This window comes from Podarcis muralis, chromosome 1 (genome assembly GCF_964188315.1).
Source record: "Podarcis muralis chromosome 1, rPodMur119.hap1.1, whole genome shotgun sequence".
Taxonomy (NCBI): Eukaryota; Metazoa; Chordata; class Lepidosauria; order Squamata; family Lacertidae; genus Podarcis; species Podarcis muralis.
In genome coordinates, this window is record NC_135655.1 from 44,370,742 (window position 1) to 44,392,005 (window position 21,264).

General features: G+C 41.2%; 1 protein-coding gene across 1 annotated transcript in view; it reads right to left on the minus strand.

Moving 5' to 3' along the window:
* Window positions 1-11,212: 11,212 nt before the first annotated feature.
* LOC114584040 (cytosolic phospholipase A2 epsilon-like) overlaps window positions 11,213-21,264 on the minus strand; it is a 51,157-nt gene continuing 41,105 nt past the window's right edge. Inside the window, exons 14-19 of the mRNA XM_077927199.1 lie at window positions 20,400-20,537; window positions 18,480-18,590; window positions 17,373-17,564; window positions 16,036-16,202; window positions 12,410-12,596; window positions 11,213-11,522 (exon numbers count right to left, since the gene is read on the minus strand). Of these exons, the coding sequence (XP_077783325.1) occupies window positions 11,314-11,522; window positions 12,410-12,596; window positions 16,036-16,202; window positions 17,373-17,564; window positions 18,480-18,590; window positions 20,400-20,537 (1,004 nt within the window). The 3' untranslated portion in view covers window positions 11,213-11,313. The remainder of the gene's footprint in view (window positions 11,523-12,409; window positions 12,597-16,035; window positions 16,203-17,372; window positions 17,565-18,479; window positions 18,591-20,399; window positions 20,538-21,264) is intronic.

Consider the following 21,264-nt stretch of genomic DNA (forward strand, 5'->3'; position numbering starts at 1 on the left):
TAATCTGTACTTACTTGATGCATTTCCAAGTTGCCCACTGCCCACGCCTGTGGGTGGAGAGGGGGGCATGGATGTCTTCATATGTCTTGGCTACAAATCTAATCTGTTTGGGCAGGTGGACAGAGACACATCAACATGCAGTTTTTCTTGGGAGACTACAGGATAGATGTGGATTGTGGCTAATATAATGCATACATGGCTTCACAAGGCAATGGTGGAAGCATGCTGGATGCAGAATAGATGGGAATGTGTACACAGTCCAAATATGCCTGGTCTAAAGCATCGTTGTATCAACAATGCCAACACAGAGATAATAGGTACGCTTAAAATATCTTGCTGGTTCAGTTGAAAATTGTTCCAATTAACCAATGTGCCAAAAGTTAGGCTTATTTTGCTTTAACAAGGCTATCCAGAAGTTACTGAAAAGAGTTGCTACTTTCTTAACAGCACTAGCCAGGGCATGAGCTAAACTGTGTAACACTTTTGCAAAACTTGGATTATAAGTTTCAGTTATTTTGATTTTATGTTTCTACATTTTATCATGGTTAATTGTTGCTTACAGAAACTAAATCTGAAAACTAATACAATGCCATTTTAAATCTAGGGACACAATTACTTCATTCAAACCAGGGGTTGGCAAGGCTTACTGGGCATGGGTTGGATCACTCCCGTAGAGATCCTCCGTGGGCCGAGCCAGTGCAGTGCGACGCTGGAAATCGCGTCTGCACGTGTCCGCAGTGCCAGAAATCGCTTCTGCGCATCCCCAGATGCCAAAAATTGCGCCTGCGCTGAAGCGATTTCAGTCGTCTGGGCATGCGCATAAATTATTTCTGGCGCTGCGGACATGTGCAGATATAATTTCCGGAGCCACGAAAGAGAGTCCCCAAGCCACGCCATGCTGGTTTAGCACAGCAGCGGGGACTTGCCAAGTGGGTGGCTCGGTTCGGGGGTGGCTCATGGGTCAGTTAAGCGACCCTCATGGACTGCTTCTGTCCCATGGGACTTAGGTTGCCGACCTCTGATTCAAACTAAGTAATTATGCCATTTGTTGGCTCGACTGCCAGGTTTTAATTAAGTTGGTTTTATTGATTTATGTTTAATTTTCCTTTATTTCTCACCACGTTTGTTATATCATTTCGTCTATTCTGTTTTATATTATGATGATTTATGACAGTCGCTCCCATATTTTTCTCTTCCATGGACCTCTTGAAAATTGCTGGGGGTTTTGGCATGTCTCACTGATTTTTAATTGCAATGTGCTGTGGTAGATGCAGCATGATTTTTAGTTGCATTTTTACATTCATGCCACGGAACAGCTGAAAGTAGCTCATGGATTTGCATGTCCTCTAGCTAGGATTATGTATTCAGTAGTTCACTTTAATTGCATGAAACTTGAGTAATTTCAGCCAGGGCTTGCCAGCATCACCTAGGGTTGCCAGGGATGCAGAACGCTGCCTTACACCAAACCAGGCTGTTGGGTACTGAATTCAGTATTGGCAACATCTGACTTGTCCTTGGAAACTTCCCAGGGCTTTCTTCATTTGAAAAATTAGCAATGGAGGTGACACTTCTAGCACTATTGATCTCCTAAGAATACTGAAATGGCAACCATAGAGAAGGGCTGGGTGTGTTTTAGGGCACAATCTCAGATTATACTGGGCTTCAGTGAGAATCCCCTGCATCAGGGCTGGAGGACCTGTCGCCCTCCAGATGTTGTTGGCTGCCATCTCTCATCAGCAACAGTCAGGGATGATGAAGGTTGTTGTTGTCCAGCAGGATCTGGAGGGCCACAGGTTCACTATTCCTGCCCTGCTGTGAACCAAGCAAACACCACAATTCTCTCCCAGAATCTTCTGGAATGTGCAGAGATTCTGTAGTAGAAAGCAGGTGTTCAATATATATATAGAAACAGTTCCATGACATGAACAAGTTTGAAAACCACAGTACAGTGGTACCTTGGTTCTCAAACGCCTTGGTACTCAAACAACTTGGAACCCAAACACTGCAAACCGGGAAGTGTTCCGGTTTGCAAACTTTTTTCGGAAGCTGAACGTGCCCCGTTTTGAGTGACACACTTCCAATTTGAGTGTTACACTGAGGTCTGTCAGTTTTTGCTATTTATTTTGCGTTTTTGTTTTTGCGGCTCTTTTTGTTTTTGTGACTGTGTGGAACCTAGTTCAGCTACTGATTGATTGATTGTGTGACTGCAGTACATTGTTTATTGCTTTCATTTTATGGATCAATGGTCTCATTAGATAGTTAAAATTCATGTTAAATTGCTGTTTTAGGGGTTGTCTTTAAAAGTCTGGAACAGATTAATCCATTCTGCATTACTTTCTATGGGAAAGCACCTTGGTTTTGGAACGTTTTGATTTTGGAACGGACTTCTGGAACAGATTATGTTTGAGAACCACGGTACCACAGTATTACCACACTGACACAAGCTTCTCCAGCTGAACATTACTTCATCAGAACGGGAGGGTGTAAATCAAAGTTATGTTAGCTTAAACGAAAGACATTTTTATTGAGTAAACAGTGGGTTTGTCCTATTACATGGTTCATTAAATGAAAAAGTATGTAAAGCCACTTCTGTTTTACTACAAAAATTTCATGGCAGGTGATGATCACCTGTCGTTAGTGCTACATTTTACATTAACTGATTATGATGATTAGGAGTCATTCCCGCCTGCCTTATGTGTAATAACTTTATCAGAGTTTGCAATGTTAATGTTGCAAATATATCTGAATCACTCTGCAGAGTTGATGGAGTAACTTCAAATGCAAGTGTTAACAAGCATACCATGCAAACCATACAACAATATAATGAGACGGGATTTGCATCTTGGCCAGCATCCTACACTGTAGGGAGGTACCTCATATCTAAACTATCTCATATCTAAACAAACCTGATGGATTAGCCCAAGATTACCCAGATGTTAGTATGTCACATGCATAAAGCAGGAAGTCTTGGCATGCACAAAATCAATGGGAAAATTAAATGTACTACAGAACAAAATGACAAGTAAACAGTCACATTCTTATTCTTACAACAAATCCAGAAAAAAATACATAGAATAGAGGAATGTGACCATACTTCATGGGAAAAGACTGGTGAATTTTGAGGAAAATAATTAGGCAAAAACAAAGTTTCATAGAACAACGTGACAAAGGTGGATGGGCCCTTTACTCATCGAAATTGTCACAATATTATTTTGAAGATGCCCAGACTTCCCTGATACACTTTTTCATCAGAAACAGAGTTTTTTAGGTAGATTCTCATGAAAATATTCCTGCCAGTCAAGTGTTTTCTCCTTGGTTTAAGTTTTAATGAGGAGAGATCAGTATTTTCAACAGTATTTTCTAGACCTAGCTTTCGTTGCCTTAGAAAAGTTTTCACTGCCCTGTGTTTCCAAACAATGCCTTCAGCCTTTTTGGAAGGAAAGTATAAAGGGGATTCCTAATGCACAGTGAGCATTTGTGTTATCGAGGAGGTGAAAGATGTCATACATTAGCTTTTGCAGTGTCCCTTGTATAGAGATCTCAGAGTGCATTTTTCCAGAGACCTTTTGAGAACAAGAGCTGACTGGACCCAGAACCATAGGTAGATGATCTTGCATCCCTGGCAGTACTGTCCAGATTGCGCTCCCTAGCCTCTCCTCCATCTCCCCCCCTTCCACCCATTTAATTCACCCTCTATTTAAAACCATTTCTTATGAGGCAATAATAGATATTTATGGACATATTTTTAGCTGATTTTTGCCCCCCTCCTTCGCCTGCACCCCTGGCCCGACTGGACCCTAACAGATATGGCTTGTGATCTGTTGGCAGACCATAATAAAGACATTACAAGCAAGGTGGCAACCACCTTTGCAGTAGCCGCTCCAAAAATTTGCTTCTCTGGTGTTTGTCCTAGCAGGAATCTATATCTGCTACTAATTTTTGGATTGTAGGTATCTGTACTATCCCTATGCTTTGCATAAGACAGAAATAAAATCACTCTATCCATCCAAACTATGGAATTCACTGTCACAAGTCAGTTACAGTTAAATACATTCTTCTGAACAATGATCTCGAGGTTGACAGAAACAGCATTCTTCAGGCACTCAAGGCCTGGTTAAAGAGGAATGTTCTACAAATTCATACTGAAAGTTAATAATGGTGCAAACAGGCACACTTCACTGGGGATGGCATCCCACAGCTGGAGAACCACCACTGAAAAGACCTTGTTGTGGGGCAACGTCAGCCAGACAGCTCCCAGTGGTCACACCTCTTTTGGGCTTGGGAGAAGGTGTTCTTTTGTATGCTGCTTTCAGGGTTAAGCAGCATGCCCCTGAATATCTGTTGTGGGGAATAAGAGTGGTAGAGGGTTATTGTCTTCACATTTTGCTTGTGAGCAACCCAGAGGCATCTGGTTGGATGCTATGGGGAAAGGATGATGAGTTAGATAGCCCTTTGGTTCTTAAATGACTAGCATACTTGTCCCACTAAGAATTATAGTACAGTGGTACCTCGGGTTAAGTACTTAATTCGTTCCGGAGGTCCGTTCTTAACCTGAAACTGTTCTTAACCTGAAGCACCACTTTAGCTAATGGGGCCTCCTGCTGCTGCCATGCCGCCAGAGCACAATTTCTGTTCTCATCCTGAAGCAAAGTTCTTAACCCGAGGTACTATTTCTGGGTTAGCGGAGTCTGTAACCTGAAGCATATGTAACCTGAAGCGTATGTAACCCGAGGTACCACTGTATGACTGTTATACTTTCCTTCCTATCATCTTAGGTGCCTCATAATTCTAAGTTCATGAATTCCAATGAGTCATTGGTATAAAGGGATATCCTGCACCCACATAGAGGCAATTTAGCGGAGGGAGAGGTTAGTGACATGAAACAAGATTTCAAACACATTAATTAGTTGCTATTTGCAATGTATGTCATGGCAATTAACTGTTCTTTTAAAAAAGATTTTTCAAAAAGGCAAATTAGACCTGCAACACTGTCAAAAGGAGCAGCACAGTCTCCTGCCTAACCTGGATTAGGTTATCATAGCAATCCATTACAATGAATTCAAATTGAATGCTATTGTTTTTTAGAAATATTTCCTGCTAGATAAGGAGAATTCTCCTGTGTTCCTATTGACACCATACATTTAGGGCAGTATCATACTAATTTAAATAGTCATTAATCCAAAGAATACTGGGAACCTGGGAAAGATCAAGGGACCCTTGTGGGTGAGTGGTTGCTGCTGGTATAAATACAGTGTTACCTCAGGTTACAGATGCTTCAGGTTACAGACTCCGCTAACCCAGAAATAATACCTCGGATTAAGAACTTTGCTTCAGGATGAGAACAGAAATCATGTGGCGGCGGTGCAGCAGCAGCGGGAGGACCCATTAGCTGAAGTGGTACCTCAGGTTAAGAACAGTTTCAGGTTAAGAACGGACCTCCAGAACTAATTAAGTTCTTAACCCGAGGTACCACTGTACTTAAATGGCGCTGTGGTCTAAACCACTGAGCTTCTTGGGCTTGCCAATCAGAAGGTCGGCTGTTCGAATCCCCACAACGGGGTGAGCTCCCGTTTCTCTGTCCCAGCTCCTTCCAACCTAGCAGTTTGAAAGCACCCCAGTGCAAAGAGATACCGCTGTGGCAGGAAGGTAAACAGCATTTCTGTGTGCTCTGGTTTCTGTCACAGTGTTCCGTTGTACCAGAAGCGGTAAAATCATGCTGGCCACATGACCTGGAAAGCTGTCTGTGAACAAAAACCAGCTCCCTCGGCCTGAAAGTGAGATGAGCACCGCAACCCCATAGTTGCCTTTGACTGGACTTAACCATCCAGGGGTCCTTTACCTTAAATTTACCCTAAATACTAAAATGCCTATATGCATGTCAAAGTCTCAGATCCTTTTTAGCTCAAAAAGAAAAAAATGATTGACATGTGTTGATAACATTGTTATAGTTAGGGCTTTTGTGTGTGATAATGGGTCAGTGTGTATGGCTTGTTAACCGGAAGTTTGGTGGTTTGAGGCCACCGAAGGACAGCTGTGGACAGGATTCCTACATTGCGAAAGGTTGAACTAGACAACCCTCAGAGTCCCTTCCAACTCTATATTCTATTATTCCTTGATTCTGCAATGGACCAGTCCACCATTTTCCATGGTTGAGTTGCCTGTTTATTATTTGTTTATAAAATTAATATTCCACCCCTCATCACATGTAAGCTCAGACTAGGTCACGACAATTTACTGAATAAACAATAAAAGGGACAATATAATTTACTTCAAAATGCAACCATTCCCAACCAATTAACTCTCAGGCAAATAATGATCCTTTCAGAAGATCTAACAGAAGGGGAGAGTCTTCAGTTGATCCTGAAAAATAGTCAAAGTTGGTTCCGCCTTCAGTGATGAGGGTATTTCAGAACTGTGGCATTATCACTAAGAAAGCCTTCCAGGCAGCCACATCTCCTCTTCTGTATCCAGGGAATTATCCTTGTATACACCTGTATTTTCCCTTCTCATACCAGCACTTCACATTAGACAACCTGCATGTATGTGTGACAGAAGAGCTAGCAGAAGTGCAATTGGCAGTGGGTGAGTGGGGTGGAATATTGGATACAGTTAGAAGGAATGACTAAGTGTTGGTTGGGAAACGACAGCCATAGTGGGGAGAGTGGGGCTGTGGGAGACAGAGAGGCTGAGGGGATATGAGACAAGAGGAATAATGAAAGCATCTGTGAGAGTTAAGATAGCTGCTATGAATATGAGAAGTGTGGAGGGAAAATAGATCTTACCCACGTGTGGGTAATTAACAAAAGAATCATCTGGGTGCCTAGATTCAAAGCGTGGGGCTTTGCACACTCTCCAGTGGGACAGAGCCCCAAGCAGAGTTAAAAGCACACTCAAAATTAAGCAGCAGTTTAGCATGGAATACTGGCTATTAGACCCTTTTCATATCATGATTAATTTCTTACAGGGCTCTCTACCCCTCTTGCAATGAACAGATCACAAACTGTACAGTTTAAAATGCTTTATTTACTAAATCCAAAGGTCTGGTTCATGCATTGTTCTATGCATCAGCAAGGAGAACACAGGTAGAATACTCTTGGGTGTAAACTGCAGAGCATAGTTTCAAACTTGCAGTTCAAACATTGGAGCAAGTTCAGGCATATCTGTCCTGGTCAGTTACATGGTGTGGAGAGAGTGTGAGAGGAAGAGAAGTAGCTTCACTTCCTCCCTCATGAAGGTAAGGGGGTGTGACCTAACTGAGTCTAGGAATAGACCTCTCTGGTCTTAACCCCTTCATTCACATATTCAAGCACATATTCATAGTTACGTTTGACTGCAATTTCTCACAAGTAGGGCAGTCAAGTATGTTATGTCGGAACACCAGAGCAACTCACTATATAATGGCTCCTTGTTCTGGAAGTTTCTTAATTAAGAACAAGTTTGCGTTTTAACCATCGATGTTCTGGTCTGGCTGGATTCCTTTGGGTGGATTCCAAAGAAAATAATCTCACACCACTTATCTAGTGTAGATGTAGGAATATAAAGGGAGAGTCCTACTGCTCTCTACATGGCAGTAGGTGGTTGCTGGCACCCGTCTGTCTCAAGAGACAATGGAAGAGTGTGCTATCAGCAGTAAAGTCAATCTCTTTTCTTTTCTTTGCTGCCTAGTGCAGTAGACCGGTCCACTTGTCAAGTGCTTCTTTGAGCTCCCAGATCCCACTGAAGCAGGAAGACAGTGGCAGGTCAGCACCTTATTGACTGGGGTAGCTGACCAGTGAGGCACAATGATCTCTCCCATTATCAAAATCTACCGTATGCCTACCAGGTTGAGCTTATAACTTGTAACTGTTGCTTCCCATGTTGTTTTTGCTGCATTAGCAGCACTGGATGACCTCTCCTGGGGCCCAAGACTGGGCAGTTTGCCACCTTAGGGACTCCACTCTGGATTTGTGCAGGGTTTAGTCAATGGCCTTTTCTTCTCCAGAAGATGTTCTGCAAGGCAGCAAAGAGAGATTATTCCTCAGGGTTTACTCCTGAAGCCTCTCTCACAGATAAGTATAGCCACAGGGCAGTGGCTAGATTTTCCTAGATGGGCTATCTTCCCAGGTTGATGAGGCCCACCTGCCCCTCATTTCCCTCTACAGCACATTAAGTTGTTAATTTCCCTCCTTGGTATTATGTTGCTATAAATGCAGCACAGTCTACAAGCATTACCAGCAACAGAAAGAAACTGCTTTTCTTCAGTATTATTTATTCAGTATCACAGTAGAAGAAGAAGAAGAAGAAGAAGAAGAAGAAGAAGAAGAAGAAGAAGAAGAAGAGGAGGAGTTTGGATTTGATATCCCGCCTTTCACTCCCCTTCAGGAGTCTCAAAGCGGCTAACAATCTCCTTTCCCTTCCTCCCCCACAACAAACACTGTGAGGTGAGTGGGGCTGAGAGACTTCAGAGAAGTGTGACTGGCCCAAGGTCACCCAGCAGCTGCATATGGAGGAGCGGAGACGCGAACCCGGTTCCCCAGATTACGAGACTACCGCTCTTAACCACTACACCACACTGGCTGTAAAAGTTCTACTGAATTATGAAATTATTTGTCTGCAAAATTTCAAACATTTCAACAGTAACAGGCATTTTATTTCAGTTGTCTGCAGTAGGTCACTTGATAGTGCACTGACCTCTAGAGGCTATTCTACAGAATAGAAAAAGAGCGGGGAAACCCAACAGAGGATTTATGGGCTAAGCCTGTGTTGTGAGCTTTTAACCACCACTTTGCGTACTTTCAAGCCTGGCAAGTTTCTAACAGCACACTGGCTATTCTCCATGTTTCCCCTCAACACCACCAGGTGAAAACTCAAGGTCACATCCTGCTTCCCTGATATTAGACTACTTTTTTCCCAATTTCCCAAGAAAACAGAAAACTATTGACAGAGCAAGTCTGTCATGTTCTCTCTCTAAAAGTTTCAAACTGGGAAAATAGGTGTAATCATAAGAAGCTATGATGGTACAACCACCCAAAGAGCTCGGTGGTGTGGGTGGTATACAAATGTAATAAATAAAACAGTGGTACCTCAGGTTAAGTACTTAATTCATTACAGAGGTCCGTAATTAACCTGAAACTGTTCTTAACCTGAAGCACCACTTTAGCTAATGGGGCCTCCTGCTGCCGCCGTGCCGCCAGAGCCCGATTTCTGTTCTTATCCTGAAGCAAAGTTCTTAACCTGAAGCACTATTTCTGGGTTAGCGGAGTGTGTAACCTGAAGCGTATATAACCCGAGGTACCACTGTATAGAACTAAACCATCAACAGAGTGTTATTAGTTTGTGCATGAGCTGCCAATTGGTGAAAGCAGCTTGTGCAGTCCCTCCTTCTTGCCAGTCGAGGAAGCAAGGAAGGAGCAGAAAACTACAAATTGGCTTAGCAGTTCATCCAGATATTTTGAGGGAAATCTGGAACTCAGGAGAGTAGCTGAGGTATTGGGTCGGTACCGCCCAGAAACAGGCTGTGGGGAATGTATTAGCACGTTTGCTCAGAAACATCTTGCACTGTTTTCAATTGGGCATATCTAGTTAGTAAATTGCATTTGGAATTGAGGCCGTATTATGACATTCTTTCCCTAGGGAAATCCAGCAGGCCTTGCTCTCTTGAAATCCGAGGTTGAGAACAGTTCTATCTTATAATCCTTTGGCACACCATACTCTTCCTGTTTACCCCTTCAGAGTTTCTCGATTGTGGCTGAACTGAATTTTTATCATGGCAACCTTGTGTAAAAGAAAAACTCACACACCGTTTTGAGGTCGTACGGCTGAGTAGCAGCCTGCAAGTTTAATTGTTAATAAATAATATGCTACCAGTTCCCTGAAGAATCCCTCCATATGTAAAACTACTGGAGGAAAAAGAGTAAACATAAATTATTGCCTTATATTGATAGTTTACAGTTTGTTTCATAAAGACAAAAGTGTACTTGCTTGAAAAGAGGCACACAAATATTTAGCCAATGATTATTCAGAATTTAAAACTTTAGCCAAATGATTTGTATGCTCATAGATCTATAGTTATGATACATAAATAAAGATGCAATTAAAAACTATTATTTCAGCAAAGCATTATTTTTAACTTCTAACTGTAGTTAGCATTTGAGAAATTCACATTTGATTTCAAATTCATTATTTGCTTTCCCTGGCCTATAAGATTGCACCCTGCTTTATGTGTTTAAATCCCCTAAGTCCTGTTCAATTTGCTTTTATATTGCTGTTATATTAGTTTTAGGCTGCATTTTTCTTAATGATATTGGGTTTGAAAGAAAAAATGGGATGGGGAGGGGTGAGGAATGCACTGCTGAGAGAGTTTGGATGGAATTCAATGCCGTGCTCTTCCAGTCATTCTGTCTGCACAAGTATTTCACCTCTCTAGACAGAATGATACCCTCACCTCTCCTCTCCCCCCAGATGCGCTGTTCTGGATGTTCTCCCGCCATCTTCTTCAAAATCAATTTGTGAGGGTTACGGGCACAGGAAGGAGTGGGGGAGCCCATTTCTGCAAGTCCTTGTGCTGGGCTTCCACTGACAGGAATGCTTAGGTGACTCCCACCCGTTAAAAATATTCAGCAGGGTATAATTATATCTAAATAAATACATACATTTAAACCAGTGCTTAAGATTATATAGTGCAATTACAGTGGTACCTCGGGTAAAAACTTAATTCATTCCGGAGGTCCGTTCTTAACCCAAAACCGTTCTTAACCTGAGGCGTGCTTTCGCTAATGGGGCCTCCCACTGCCGCCACACTGCTAGCACGCGATTTCTGTTCTCATCCTGAGGTAAAGTTCTCAACCCAAGGTACTACTTATGGGTTAGCGGAGTTTGTAACCCGAAGTGTTTGTAACCCGAAGTGTTTGTAACCCAAGGTACCACTGTACATAACAGGAGGCACAGGGAAGTCCTGAGTAACAGTTAAGTCAAATTCTTTTAGGTTTCCAGAGCAAATGGTTTGCAAACTACTGGGCTACATACATTTTCAAAGTGCAGTAAGACTATATTATATTATTTATATTATATTATATTATATTATATTAATTATATTATATTATATTATATTATATTATATTATATTATATTATATTATATTATATTATATTATATTATATTATATTATATTATATTATAGCTGAGGTAGCCAGTGAAGATAAACTAATTTGTACAAAACATAGCACATTATCTCATTCATATATATATATATATATATATATATATATATATATATGATTAACTTAATGCAAAAGCTATGCATCTATCATTTCTGGATGGGTTGCCCCATAATGCCTATTTTGTTTGGTGTCCTTTTCTCTCTACTGCTCTTCGCAAAGCGTGGAGGATCGAATCTTCATTATTCTGAATATTGTAGCTGGTCAATCCCACCAGTTTATCAAAATCCTCCTCTGTATATGTAAAGCTTTGGAGTCCATATGGAGAACAAGGACCAGTCACATTAACGTCACCCTGCTTCAGTTCAGAAGGGCTGCGTTCCACACCTGCAAAACAAAGGTCATTATCACATGACTGACACTACTCTCTGCATGTGCTGTCTTCTTATTTGCAAAAGCTGATCAGTGGCACTTTTGAAATGAGATCCAATGAATATGCTATCTCTGCAATGTGTGAATTACGGTGAAAGTACCCATCCAAAATGGGAAGGTATTTGCATGAACAGGTAAAGGTAAAGGGACCCCTGACCATTAGGTCCAGTTGTGACCGACTCTGGGGTTGCGGCGCTCATCTCGCTTTATTGGCCGAGGGAGCCAGCGTACAGCTTCCGGGTCATGTGGCCAGCATGACTAAGCCGCTTCTGGTGGACCAGAGCAGCGCATGGAAATGCTGTTTACCTTCCCGCCAGAGCGGTCCCTATTTATCTACTTGCACCCGGGGGTGCTTTTGAATTGCTAGGTTGGCAGGAGCAGGGACCGAGCAAAGGGAGCTCACCCTGTGGCAGGGATTCGAACTGCCGACCTTCTGATCGGAAAGTCCTAGGCTCTGTGGTTTAACCCACAGCGCCACCCGCGTCCCTTCACCCATCCAAAATGGGAAGGTATTTGCATGAACCCCAATGTTAATATGGTAGCATTAGCTGTGCCAGCAAAACAACATATTAGGGGCTGGGGGCCTTGTTTGGGTGAAAAGGTGGTGTAAATGAGAAATGGATGCCTGCCAAGGTATCACTGCTAAACCCACCACAAAGGTTCCCAAAGTGAAGGTGATGATTTTGGCATGACTTCACCCGATTTTTGATGTGATCTGTCAAAATTCAGACATTACACTATCCATTAAAAAAACACCCACAATATATTTTTACTTCTAAAAATTCCCAGGCAGCTCTGGTCACTCCCTGCTAGTAAACAAACAAACAAACAAACAAACTTACCCGGTGCTTTATATTTTCTGAATGTGTCATTTATCAGAGGAAAGAAAACCACAATGGGTGCTTTCGAATTCTCGAGATCTTCAAAGACATAGCACTCCTTCAGTTCCTTATCCTTAATATGACTCAGGTCTACTTTGGGGAAAGGAATTCCTTGCTTTGCAAAGTATCTGGAGGCTTCATGTAAAGGCTGGATTGTCGTAAGACAAAAAGTGAAATGAGACTTCACCCTTACTAAAATAATCTAGTTTGGTTTTTTAGATACAAAGATGCTTAGGTTTGAGACCTTCCCATACACCTCACTTCCTGCCATGATGTGCAGACTTCATGTGTCCCTGTGTGTGTTGGCAGGTGGAGACAAACCTGACTCTACTGAGCCTATGGGAATCCATGAATGGGTGTTGCTCCTCTAGCGGAGCAGAGTGTGTCCTTTGGATTCATTTTGATCTCCTTAGAGTGATCAAACTGCTTTACACACATTACATAAATAAATCTTTCAAGAGTAAGCAAATGAGGATCTGGAGATGAGAGATTCCTGCTTTTTAATGGTTGTCTAAACAAGTCCACATGGGACGCGGGTGGCGCTGTGGGTAAAAGCCTCAGTGCCTAGGGCTTGCCGATCGAAAGGTCGGCGGTTCGAATCCCCGCGGCGGGGTGCGCTCCCGTTGCTCGGTCCCAGCGCCTGCCAATCTAGCAGTTTGAAAGCACCCCCGGGTGCAAGTAGATAAATAGGGACCGCTTACTGGCAGGAAGGTAAACGGCATTTCCGTGTGCTGCGCTGGCTCGCCAGATGCAGCTTTGTCACGCTGGCCACGTGACCCAGAAGTGTCTCCGGACAGCGCTGGCCCTCGGCCTCTTAACTGAGATGGGAGCACAACCCTAGAGTCTGTCAAGACTGGCCCGTACGGGCAGGGGTACCTTTACCTTTACCTTTTAAGCGAGTCCACAGTGGAAGATCAAACTTGAATTATGGACTTATTTACCCGTTCACAACTCACTATCTTAGCATTAACTTGTACAGTGGTACCTCGGGTTAAGTACTTAATTCGTTCTGGAGGTCTGTTCTTAACCTGAAACTGTTCTTAATCTGAAGCACCACTTTAGCTAGTGGGGCCTCCCGCTGCTGCCACACCGCCGGAGCACAATTTCTGTTCTCATCCTGAAGCAAAGTTCTTAACCCGAGGTACAATTTCTGGGTTAGCAGAGTCTGTAACCTGAAGCATATGTAACCTGAAGCGTATGTAACCTGAGGTACCACTGTATATCAAAGTATTTTGATGGCACCATATCAGGAAGAGTACTCTGTTCAAACATAAAACACCATTTAAACAATAAAAATACAGATAATCATTAAGATGCCTGGGTAATTCTCATCTGGTTGACAAGTGAGAGAAGAGCATGATTAACTTTTGATGAGAAGTAGGATGGAGGCAAGAAGAACTAGCACTGGAAGTTAAAACAGAACAGCAGAGAAATCCTCCATTCTAATATAAACCTGTGCCATCAGCTACAGCAGAGGGGAAGGCACTGTGGCCCTCCAGATGTTCCTGAACTACAACTCCCATCACTGCAGCCAGAATGACTAATGGTCAGGGTAATGGGAGCAACATCTGTAATTCAGCAACATCTGGAGGAGCACAGGTTCCCCACTCCGGATCTAGAGTGTCTGGGATTCTGGAACCCTGCTGGGCAATAACTATTTGGCTTTATCTCGAATCACATTTCCCACTTCAGTTCTTTCTTACAATATGCCAACTGGTCTGAACTGGGTAGTCCTCATGTAATGGAAATTCCAAAAGCATTATGAAGATGGAACAATTTGGTAAGCAGTTTCTGATTGGCTACCTGGAACATTTACATCAGAGGCAGTTCAAACTATATGCTGTCTTATTACAGAGGCCAGCTTTCCCAGGTCTGAATTTTCAATAAAATTCTAGAGCATTTTCCCGGTGTCTGGACTCCATTGGAAACGACAAGATCTGAAATCCACAACACTACACCTGCTTGAGCCACCTGCTGGATCACTGTATATTGCAATGTTCTCAGGGTTTGTTGGTTTGTTTGTTTTTGTCTTGGCAGTGTGAGATAGAGACTCCAATTCACTGACTGCATCATTGGTATAACTGTAAGTGAGGTCAATAGACATAGACTTTCAGGGACACATTTGACCTCAGTCAGAAGTGGGAAGTTTTGAACCTGGGGGCATACTTGTGGATTTGTCTGTTGCTATATTCTTCTTGCTGGTGCCTTTTGTTAATGTGAATAAAATTATCTGGCCATATATCAGGTGTGAGTGTCCAGGGACAAGGGGAGGACATTTTCTCAGATATCCAAATTTGACACCCAGATTTTCCTTGGGGTGGGATCTGAATCTAGAACTGAATTCTCAACCTGCAAAAAAATAACTCATAGCCTGCTGAACCCAACCCTAGTTACAACCCACATGTTTCACTAATGTCCCACTGTATGAGCATCGTCATGGACTGACTAGTCCAATGAACCCCTAGAATCATGAAAAAGTCTAAATCCAGGCAGCAAAGCAAAATCACAAAAACTTAACTTATGCCCACAATTCAGAAGGCCACAGTGACAAAAAGCAAGCCAGGAGTAGGAAGGGAAGCAGGACTAAGACAAAGACTCAATGGTAGTGGGAAAGTAGCAAAGACCAAGGTGAAAAGCAGGAAACAGAGAGGCCATACCCTGTAACAGTGGATCCTAATAACTAATGAGTAGTCTGCTGTATCATCAGCTCCAAAGACTATCTCATTTTGCTGCCTGTCATGAAGAATAAGATCTTACACACAGAGAGGGAGAGAAAGGATAGAGAATCTAGTCAATCAGACTGGTACTTGAATCTTGGAGGTTTTTAAGCAGAGGTTGAGTGGCCATCTGCCATAGATGCTTTAGCTGAGATTCCTGCATTGTAGGGGATTGGACTAAAAGACTCTTGGGGTCCCTTCTAACTCCACAATTCTATTATAGGTCCAGCAGGGCTGGCTTTGTCAAGCAGCCAGTTAAATGTTATCATGTAGTAAAATGACCTGCAAAACGCTAAAGTTTTAATCTGTTTTATCAACTTCAGGTTTAAATTTGGTCATTTTAAATATACGTACAATTGCCCTAATATCAATTTAGGGAATTTATCAGTGAAACCAACTATTGTGAAGACCAAGGGTGAGATGGTTAGAGTGACAGCTGAGTAACGAGACTGGGGAGTTTGAAAATAAGGTCACACTTAACTGAAGTTGCTTCTTTTTTAATGCCAACCAACTATGGACTTCAGAAGCTATTGCTTCCAGCTGGAGGCTGTTCAGTAAAAGTTGTGTGTAGCAGCTGCTGCAGCATGTTCTGATCAGCCCATATAGAATAGCTTAGTATGTGTATGAGCCCATCATGTTTCTACTGGTAATGGTGTGAAACGGCTTCACAAAATGGGGGCAACCCATGAGACAAAGCTACGTTACACTGTGACAGGGAGTCATTGCCATGCAGAGCAGAAGCCTTTTCAAGCTGCCTCCAAGTGGTGTTTATAACATAAGAACACATCAACTGATGCTTATCATTTTCTCTAGGGCTAATAATCAATATAAAACTAGAAAGCAATGATTCAAAAACTAAAAATGTCTCACAGATGTTTGTGATCCTGAAGAATAATTTAAATGTATAATGACATCCACTTTCCTCTCAGGCCTCAGGAGTGGTGGGTAGCTGATATCTATATATGCTGCAGTATCTGTGATAGACAGGTATTCTGATGTAGCTGTCAGCCGGTTGGGAAGAGGGTCTAGATCAGTATCTGAAAGGCAAATACCATGGTTAGCAAGTAATAGTCTGCTGCTACTTTGATTAATATGCACTTTCACAGTTTTCTGCATTTGTCTGCAGTTCTAAAAAGAGCTTTGCATTCCAAAGCTCAAGATCCATTACTCCTTCCCCAACAATATCACAACTGGAGAAAGACCTGCTGGAATGTAATGTAAAAGTGCTGTCTAAAATGCATAAAATATTATTGGGATATTGGGATATTATTGGAATGGGAGACAAAGGATGAGCAAGTAAAATCCTCAATGATACATTGGGCAATAGATATTGGTCATCATATAGATATGGAAGCAGGGGAAGGGTTGTGGAATATGGATATAAAATTGACAGTATGTTATGATCTAAGAGAAAATTATATGAAAATGATATATTGATGGTATCTAACACTGAGTAAATTGGCAAAAATGTATAAATCTAAATCAAATAAGTGTTGGAAATGTAAAGAGAAAGAAGGTTCTTTTTATCACATGTGGTGGTCTTGTAGTAACATTAAAGCTTACTGGGAAATGATATATACTGAATTGAAAAGGATGTTTAAAATAATGTTTATAAAAAAAACCATAAGCTTTTCTTTTGGGAATTATAGGGACAGAACTACCGAAACTGTATAGAAACTTCTTCATGTACGCTACTACAGCGGCAAGAATGTTACTTGCCCCAAAATGGAAAGAGGCAGAAGTCCCAGCAAAGGAAGAATGGATACAAAAACTTATGAAATATGCAGTAATAGTGAAACTTCCCGGATGAATAAGAAATCAAGATAACAAACTTTTTATATATAAAAGAATGGAAATGGTTTATTGAATATTTACAGATAAATTGTAAACAGATAAGAACATTGGCAGGATTATTGTAATAACCTGCAGTTTGATAAGAGTATATATTTAAAGTAGATGAATAAATGAGCAAATTAAGTTTATTTGGATATGCAGAAGATATTAAAAATAAATTTAAAGAACCGCAGAAAGAGGGAGAAGGAAGTCAAGTTTTGAAATGTTAAAATGATTGTTAAATTAGTGAAATGTATAAACCTTAAAAGCATAAATATTTTTTTAAAAAAAATTCATCTCAATTATCATCAACCCAGTTAAAATTTAAAACTTGGAGATCAGTCAACTTGGTTAGTCAAGCCCTGACCACATACCTTTCCATATGGCAAAGTTTTTATTATCTATATATCCATCATTTAACTGCAATTCCCTTATGAAATTGTAGAACTTTGAGGTTGTTATCCTTTGTGTTAAGACTTCACGAAGGCTCTTCATGAATTTATTGGCAGGGATAACCAAGTGAGTATTCAATTCATCTGCTTTTGGTGGCTGAGGTGGTCTTTCTTCTGCAAGTCAGAATAAATGGTAAATTTTATTTACTGAAGCAGTCATAAGGAACGCATGCAATGATATGAACTGATGTATAGTGAAATAATCAGGGTTTCCCCCGATTATGTGACGGCTGTATATTTATCAAATATATACCATATTGCGGAAGCCATATTCAGGTATCTGTTCATATAAAATGAATGCGTACAGAGGTAGTCTCAGCACATTCAGCTAAACCCTAATAAAAGTAGGTAGGTGAGGTGCAGAGTTCATTCCTCATGATGGGTGCAGGCTGTTCCTTACATACCTTACCATCAGGACTATCCCAAGATATTTTGCTGCCTTTCAGTGAGGCCAAACTTTCATCAGCAAAACACCACACATTCACATTCCACACTGCTTCACACATTAAACGCTCGCTTCCATCTGAGACTCAGGAAACACCGTGACAAGAAATGAGGCCGCCATTGGGGGTAGCAACGGAACTGATGATTCACTGTGCTGGAGAAGAAACTATTTTTAAAAAAAAAATTAGTTTCTTCTCCTGTTAGATTCGCAAAATGTTTAGGGGTATGCATACCCCTGCATCCCCCCCAGAAAAAAGCACTGGTGATATGTATATTTTTAGAACTCACTCTGGTGGTGATTGTAATTTTTTTATCCTGCATATTATATCACCTGAGGATGTTCTGGCGAATGGCAGGTAATAATCAAATAACAATAATGTGCCAACTCAAGTTGCTAGTGTTGAAATCAGCTTTCTACAATTTGGGACCCAGGCACTTTAAAAATGTGCAGCCCTGGGATTCCTTACCAGGAAGGATGGCCTAAAAATATATTAAGTACATAATTAGCATACTATGGGGAGGGACAGGATGAAGAAGAATTTTAAATTTTATAACCAAATGTAAAACGAAACATGGATGACTAACCAATATCTTGTACTTTGTCCCTGGTAAGCAGGTACCACAGACCTTCTTCCGAAGAATCAAGTGCACGCCAGGAATCCAGTAGGTTATAAGAAAATACATTACTCCACACACCTAGAGAAAAGGAGGGAGAGATCAAGTAAGAAGTGCAAACATCATAAGGGGCGATCTGCATCCCAGTTTGTTGTGACTACTTTCTTTTTTCCCTCCACTGTCACCACCAAAAGTAATGGGGTCTTGCGGGGGGGGCACCAAAAATTGCTTGGGGTTGGTCTCATTGGGTCTTCCGGCCAGGGATTAGCCACACCTATGTTAAGCTCCAGGTGAGCCACACCTTTTGAGGGACAAGGCATGACAGGAAAGCTAAAAGCAAAGCGAAAATAACCTAAAGCACAATATTTGAAAGCCCTCACACCAGATATTTGCAATAAAAAATCATTTTGCATCTTTCTTGGTTCCCTCAGAAAGGTGTGTGAGGACTAACTGAGGTTCAGTGTTTTAAAAGTGTTTCAAAGAAAGACGACATTTTACAATGTCCTTCACAACATTATCAGGGTTTGAATTGGGCACTCTAACTCAAAGAAGATAATTCTTCAGTTGAGTTTCCAACAACCTGCAACCTTCCTTTGACTCTGTCATTACTATTACCAAATACAATCCAGGAAGGAAAGTTAGTTCTCCTCTAGCCACAGACAGTAAACTTTGACTCTACTAGTCCTGTGAATATTCGAGGCAAAAGAGTAATCTTTGACTCTACTAGTCCTGTGAATATTCGAGGCAAAACAATAATGGAGTTGTCTTAAGGAATGAATTAGTGTTGTGGAGGGATAGTTGCTATATAGGCTTCAGTTCACTAATTACTTAGATGACACTGTGGCAATGTGCCAAATTAATAGATGATACCAAATTTGGAAGAGTTGATTTAGTAAACAGGCTAAACATTTAAAAATATTTTAACACAGCAGATAGTTGAGCAGATGGAAACGGAATAAAAGCCTTTAGGAACAAGTGTAAATTGAGGGAGATACACTAAATGCATGCATATGAGATCAGACTCCTAGCAATATTACTTCCAAGATGCATGTAGGGTTAATTGTTGGGATATTGCCAGGGAGACAAAGTCCATCATGGCCCCAAGACGCCTCCGGACGTCCATCGATCTCCCGTAGACACGCAGTATCAGCAATTAGCGACACGAGCTCCAGAAATAGCTTGTCGCATTCTAGGGCTGGTGCACACTCTTATCAGCAGATAATGCACAACAGAAGATGCACGCAGGAGAGCATTATTTATAAGCTTATTCTGCCTTAGTCAGAGCAGAGAAAAACATGACTGCCTGCTTCAGTGTTTCAGGCAGCGAGAGAGAAAACGAAAGCAACAGAAAACATAAACATCCTGTGAACAGGAAATGCGCAGACTCTATGACTCACAAAGCCTGCTCCCTTTTAAGGTGGAACGGAAATATCCTAACATTAATGCCCATCTGTTTGTTTTATATTATTTATCTGTGCATGAATAGTTTAATGTGAAATCAGGCTGGTTTTTGCTACACCACTCTGATTTTATCCAGAATGTACTGTTTTGCATACTGATTGGCAACTACATAAGTGTTGCTTACATGAAGTAAACAAGGGATGTAGAAATCACATTGTGTAAATTTTCCTCAGTGAATAAGCTGAACTGGGCAATTATTTGCCTCAGTAAAAGCTCAACTCTTTCACACTATCCTAAAGTCAGTGGAGCTTATTGCTAAGCAAGTATGTAGAGTAGAATAGCCTTTGTGATTTTTAGGCAGTAAACAAACCTTCATGCTACAGTCAGATTTTTTTTCTTCTAATGGGAATTGGAGGGATTTTTAACATTATAGTATCTTGAAAATGGTATCTGCAGCTCATGTTTGTAAAAGTAGAGAATTTAAGTCACCTTTCATGAAACAGATTCCAGATTCTGGAAGTTTCCTCATCAGCCGTCCCATGAAGAATTTACTTCCAAAGTCCTCAGCACGAACATAGGCCCCATATTTTATTATTCCAACCTCAAAAGGAGTGAATTCCATCCATTCTATAACAGGACAAAAGCAATTATAGATTCAAATTAAAAGTTTGCTTTGGTGAAATCTGGGTTTGTGATTGTTGCATTTTGAGTTACTTATTTATCATAGCAGATATATGACCTGACCTGAATGTCAGAAAAGAGAAAGAAAAGCAGAACCTTATACACAATGTTTTATTAGAACAGACACAAAAAATATTTTAAAAACTGAGGAAAAATTATTTTCAGTTCACAATGAGGGGAAAGTTGTGTTTTGTGGTCCCCATTCTCAGCTGGTGGGCACCATTTTACCTTCCTAGAAAGCTCAAAAGTGATGTCAGATAGCATTGACTTGACTCTCTTTGACTTCATGATGATGCTATGTGATGTTGTGACATTATCTTCCATCAGAATTAGGGCAAAGGTTCATGCCCACATTCTGGGGTTCAACAGAAGAAACAAAGCCCCCCAGATACTAGGAATTCCTGGGAATACTAGCGCTCCAAGTGATAGGTTTGTTGTACTCTTGATCCTCTTACAAGCCCTCCATAAACTGCCAAGATGCTTCCCCAGTGTTGTAGCATTCAGAAAGAGCAGTGAAGCTGGAGGACCCCAGTTTGGCTAAGTCTTAATTAAATGTATTACAAGATTGTCTTCAAATAATCTGAGATAATTATTCAACTCAGCTACAATTATTTAAAGCGGTAGATGTAGGGAAGCTACTATAAATAGTGGGTTGGATCCTTTGTTTGCGGAA